General features: G+C 46.1%; 1 protein-coding gene across 3 annotated transcripts in view; it reads right to left on the bottom strand.

The window, feature by feature from the left end:
- LOC122246177 (uncharacterized) overlaps positions 1-6,049 on the bottom strand; it is a 267,061-nt gene continuing 261,012 nt past the window's right edge. For all 3 annotated transcript variants that reach the window (XM_086530880.1, XM_086530879.1, XM_043004541.2), the window contains one exon: positions 1-6,049. This exon is cut by the window's right edge and continues 524 nt beyond it. In XM_086530880.1, coding sequence (XP_086387006.1) covers positions 1,525-6,049 — 4,525 coding nt within the window. In that variant the 3' untranslated portion in view covers positions 1-1,524.

Below are 6,049 nucleotides of genomic sequence, written 5' to 3' on the forward strand. Positions count from 1 at the left end.
GGCGCAAAGACAGCAGTAACAGACCATATATATATATAAATTTATATATATGTATGTATATAAGTATAATAAAAAATATAGCAGATCAGATTGTCATTAAATTGTGCACATTATATACAAACATTAATCTAAACGGAAACAAAATGACACTTTTTATCACATTACATAGCAAGACTGTAAAATATTCAGTTATACAGTAGCTTAAGCCTGCACCAGGATCATTTTAGAGGTGATCCAGCCTAGCTATACAACCTAGAATATCTCGTCAACCAGGAATGAGATAATGTCTTTTACTCTTTACTTAAGGTGTAATGACCAATACCAAAAATTCCTTTGCAATAACACCCTGGGCAGAGGGAGATTAACGCGATTAAGTGAACAATGCTAGTGAGGCAGAGAGAGAGAGAGAGAGAGTGTAACACTCTGAGCAGGAGGAGGACAACACCCTAGGTTGAGGAGTAGCAACACTCTAGGAGGTCAGATACTACTAATACCCTGACTGGACAGACACTACAAACTTCCTGGGTGGATTCAGCATATTGACAGAAAGCCTTACGACCTCCGAAGTTTTTTATTACTTTTCTTTTTTGATTTATTACACTTACGGTATATGATTGAATGTAAAACAACAGTTAGAATCCAGACATGCAAGACGTGATAATTTATTCTTGCAACAGTTATGGTAATTTTGATCACACTGAAAGGGAGAGACTAAATGACAATTAACGGAAAAAAACTCCCTAGTATCCGGATGCTTGTCAGTTCATTCAGGTCTGTCTCTTTTCATTAAACAAATAGACGTAACAATGCTTCTGGAAAATCCAAATCCCATCGAATTGACGATATCCTTCAGTGTTTAATGAAAATGGATCCTTGCCTTCTTAAAAAACCGGACGAGAGTTGGATCATATGCGCTTTTTTTACCGGAACTGTCATAACAGCGACTATGGAACACATGCACACCAAGCACTATCACATGAAGAGAAAAATATTATAACTGTCCTTCTAGTTTGCTGTACATATGGCCCAGGCAAAAGGCTTTAAGAAATCATTTAAACATCGATGTTATACTTGGTAATCATAAACTTAACTCAGAAGAAAATTCTTTTAGGTTAGTGTCTTTTGAGATATCCATGTTTTTTTCTGTCATAACACAAGACGTAGAACTTATTTATTTGAATAATGAAATAGTAATGTAAAGACTGGAAAAGAAGGAAAAAAATGTGACAGTCCATGGTATGCATATGCTAAAACGACTACCAATTACTACCTCCAACATAGAAAAGGGAAGTATTCTACGATGGGCAAAGTTTAATCCGAAGGGTAAAGTCATTAAAAATATATTGGATATCAGCAAATTTCATTCTGATAAAACAGGTTTATACCGTAATTTGTACACCTTGAGTACAGCAACATCTAGCACAACTAACACTCTGAGTAACCAGTGCCTATACTGATGAATCTACCGTTTATATACCTCTGTAAATACACTACAATGAGATCTTACACCGAATATTGTGAGCGTTAGCAGGAGGTCTCCATAACAGAACGACTGGGGGAAGGCGGGCCTGAGCCCTCACGAGAAGTGGGGCTTACTTTTGATTGATGGGGAACAGGGGAGGTTGTAGCTTTGGGTGAGCTCGACTCTTTTGATTTCAAAGGGCTAGTTGGCACTGAGGATTTAGGTGAACTCGTCTCTTCTTGGTATGAGAGCCTGCATGGCTTGGGAGAGCATGGTGTTGCTAAGGGCTTGGGCGATGCTGAGTCATCACGAGGTAAGACGTGTGGACTAGTTGCTGTCTTAGGCTGGGCAAAAAATTTATCTTCCCGATTTATGAAAGGTGATTTAGGAGAACATGGAGGGATTGGGGGCAAAGATTTGTACGAATCCTGACGCTGAAAACGACGAGGTTTCGGCTGAGGAGAGCTAGGAGGGGGCATCGGCTGAGGTGAAAGGGAATCTTCACGACTGAGGATATGACCCTCAGGAGAACTAGCTGAGTCTGACGTCTGTGGGAAGAGTGTATCCTGATTTATATAAGGTCCAGGCGAACTCGGAACTGGTGTTTGGAAAGCAAATGAATCTTTGTTTATAAAGGGAGACTTGGGAGATCCAGGAGGCAATTGTGATTGGAATGAGCTTGAGTCTTGACGCTGAAGCCGCCTTGGTTTAGGTCGAGGGGAACTAGGAGGTGCTGGAGGCTGAGGGGAGCTTGAGTCCTGACGTGTCATTGGCTGTGGAGAGCTAGGAGGTTTAGCGGGTTGAGATGGCAACGGATCTTCCTGATTAATGAAAGGGGATGCCGGGGAACTACGTACAAGTTTGGGCTGTTCTAAACTTGGGGCTTGACGCATAATGCAGGGAGAAATAGCAGAAGCAGGAAGGATTTCAGTTTGTCTTGGGAGTAGATCATGGCGATCTTTGAATGGAGAAGGAGGTGAACTTGGAACAATGGGTGCCTCAAGAGAATCTTGTCGATCAATGAATGGAGCTGGAGGAGACGTGGACATGATCCGACATTGCATTGTGAGTGAATCTTGATGAACCATTGGAGATTTTGATGTGGAAGTGGTAGGGATTTCCGGTTGGAGCATAAGTGAATCTCGTCGACTTACATAGGTTGAGTCAGAAGAAGCAGCAGGAGTTCGATAACTACTGAAGGATCCTGGTGGGGAAGTGGGTAGCATCCGAGAATGAATTGAATCAGAGTGACCCACAACATTTGCTGATGGAGATGCAGGAAACATTTGAGATTGAAGTGAATCACGGCGACCAACAAGAGTTGCTGATGGAGAGACAGGAGGGATTTGGAACTGAAGTGAATCACGACGGCTTACATAAGTTGCTGATGGAGATGCAGGAGGCATCTGCGACTGAAGTGAGTCACGTCGGCTTGCAAAAGCTGATGATGTGGAAATAGGAGACATTTGGGACAAAGGTGAATCACGGCGACTTACAAAAGTTGCTGATGGAGAGGCAGGAGGCATCTGCGACTGAAGTGAGTCACGTCGGCTTGCAAAAGCTGATGATGGAGAACCAGGAGGGATATAAGACTGAGGTGAATCATGGCAACTTATAAAAGCTGATGGGGAACCAGGAGGGATCTGAGTTAAATCGCGGTAACTTGTTAAAGTTCCTGATGGAGAGGCAGGAGGTATCTGCGACTGAAGTGAGTCCCGTCGGCTTACAAAGGTTGCTGATGGGGAGCCTGGCAGAATCTGAGACAAAGGTGAATCGCGGCGACTTGCTAAAGTTGCTGATGGAGATGCAGGAGCCATTTGTGATGGGAATGAGTCCCGTCGACTTGTAAAAGCTGATGATGGGGAACCAGGAGGGATATGAGATAAAGGTGAATCACGGCGACTTATAAAAGTTGCTGATGGAGATGCAGGAGGCATCTGCGACTGAAGTGAGTCACGTCGGCTTGCAAAAGCTGCTGATGGGGAACCAGGAGGGATCTGAGACAGAGATGAATCACGGTAACTTGTTAAAGTTCCTGATGGAGAGGCAGGAGGCAGCTGCGACTGAAGTGAGTCACGTCGGCTTGCAAAAGCTGCTGATGGGGAACCAGGAGGCATTTGAGATAGAGGTGAATCACGACGACTTACAAAAGTTGCTGATGGAGATGCAGGAGGCATTTGTGACTGGAGGGAGTCACGTCGGCTGGCAAAAGCGGATGATGGGGAACCAGGAGGGATATGAGATAGAGGTGAATCACGGCGACTAGCAAAGGTTGCAGGTGGAGAAGAAGGAATATGGGACTGTTTGAGTGATTCTCGACGATCAAATTGAAAGGGCACGGGAGAAGAAGGAGACATTTCAAACTGGAGCGTTTGTGAATCTCGGCGATCTTTGAAAGGAGACACTGGGGACATTTGAGGCTGTGAATCTCGACGACTTTTAAGAGTTCCTGGTGAAGCAGGGGGAATTTGGGGCAAGGAAGATCTAGAGTCTTGACGATGTAGGCGTCTTATTTTTGGTAATGGGGAACTTGGAGGTGCTGGAGGCTGGGGAGAGCATGAGTCTTCTCTTTTCATTGTCGCACCTTTAAAATGTGGTGAGCCTGGTGAAGCTGGAGGAGTGCTGGGATGCTCCTGCTGAAGACGAGCAGCTGGCGATTTTGGGGAACTAGGTGATGAGAGCAATTTGGGCGAGCCTGACTTTTCAGGATGGAGTCGTTGAATTGTCGCATGGGGAGACACAGGAGATGCAGACTTACGACGAGAAGCGTATTCCTCACGCAAGAAGCGAGGAGTTGATGGCTGGGAAGAGCTTGACAATTCTAAAACAGGAGAGGTGTCAGAATCATCACGTTCAAGCTGTGTAATTACTGAGTGAGGAGTACTTGGAGGTGTAGGCATGCTTGAGGAACCAGTGCCATTGTCTTCTTGCTGGAGGGGTTGGGATGTTGACTCAGGAGACACAGGGGACACAGGGGACACAGGGGACTCTGGAATGTTAGAGCAATCAGTGTCTTCACGCTGTAAACGTCTAACCGTTGGGAGAGGTGAACTTGGAGATGTTGACACTGAATCATCACTCTGGAGATAGTGTGTGGATGATTTGGTGGAGCTGGGAGATTCAGGAATGTGAGATGAATCAGAATCATCTCGTTGGAGATGTTTGCATGTTGGGAGAGGAGTAGCAGGAGGGGTTGATAAATGAGAGGAACTTGAGTCATCACGTTGGAGTCGCTGATTTGATTGTTGTGGGGAACTGGTAGATGTTTTGGCGAAGGCTGAGTCATCACGATGGAGCCGTCGGACTTTTTGATGGGTGGAAACAGGAAGAAGAAGCTGGTTAGCATCAGAGTCACCACGATTAAGACGACGGACCTTGGGGTGAAGATTAAGAGTGGGTGTCAGGAACTGAGAGGATACCGACTCTTCACGTTGAACACGCTTATGATTTGGGAGAGGGGAACTTGGAGAGGTCTTCGAGTCTTCTCGACGATTTGCTATGGGAGAAGCTGGCCACTGTGGAGACTCGGACCCTTCACGGACAAGACGACTACCCAGCAGTCGAGGGGAGCTAGGCGAAGCTAGGGACTGCGAAGAGCCAGACCCATCACGCTGAAGTCTGTGTGCAAGTGGAAGTGGCGACAAAGGAGATGCTAATGACTGGGGAGAGGCAGAGTCTTCACGAGACAGAAGATGGGCAAGAGGGTATGGAGAGCTGGGGGGTGCTGGGGGCTGATTTGGATCATCAGTATCAGTTTCTTCCATGTACGTCGGCAATGAATGGTGTCCTCCCTTCTCATCACGCATGAGTGTGGGACTTGCAGGGCTATGTGTACTGTACTGGCGCCTCAGTACTCGTCGTTCATTACGAGTTGCTGGTCTCGAATTTCCTGGCTTGGTATGTGGGGGCGTAGGCTCAGGAGGGCGTGGAGGAGGCTTCTGGTTAGCTGCTCGCACTGGAACTGGGGAGGCTGAAGGAGAACTGTTAGGAGAACCAGATGGGCTTGTATCATTACTGGGATTGTCTATGCTCAGTTCTGGTACCATCAAATGGAATGATACTGATTCACTAGCATCAGACCCTGTAGAAGATTCACTAGATCGTCTTTGATGTGATGCAGCACTATCCGCTCTTTGTATGGGATTCTGTTCACTATCAGCCCTCTTCCAGCCAGTTGCTGCCTCCTCTTTCATTTGAGGTGTAGTTGCAGAGTTTGTTCTCCGAAGTGACGGGACTGTAAACACTGCACACATTGGTTCCTCTACACTACTGGTCGGGGCAAGGGACGTATGGCTGTTGGCTAAGTCACTCTCCGATGCTATTACCGAGTGAGCTGCTAATTTCTCACAAGAAGCACTCAAATGGCTGCTTATTGAAGGCAACACTAATGACTCCATGGTAGGTGCCGACAGCATAATACCAGGAAGTTGGTTGTCCTGGTCTTCACAGCGCTGTCGTTGAAGCATTTTTTGGCGACTTCGTTGATCTTTTGGTTTATGCAGATTGCCAAGAGTTGGGGCACGAACAGGAGAATTATAAGTTCCAGAAGGTGATGCAGGACCAGATGGATTGATACCTAGTCTGTAC

Source organism: Penaeus japonicus, unplaced genomic scaffold (genome assembly GCF_977035675.1).
Source record: "Penaeus japonicus unplaced genomic scaffold, GWHDUDI00000001_assembly GWHDUDI00000034, whole genome shotgun sequence".
Classification (NCBI taxonomy): Eukaryota; Metazoa; Arthropoda; class Malacostraca; order Decapoda; family Penaeidae; genus Penaeus; species Penaeus japonicus.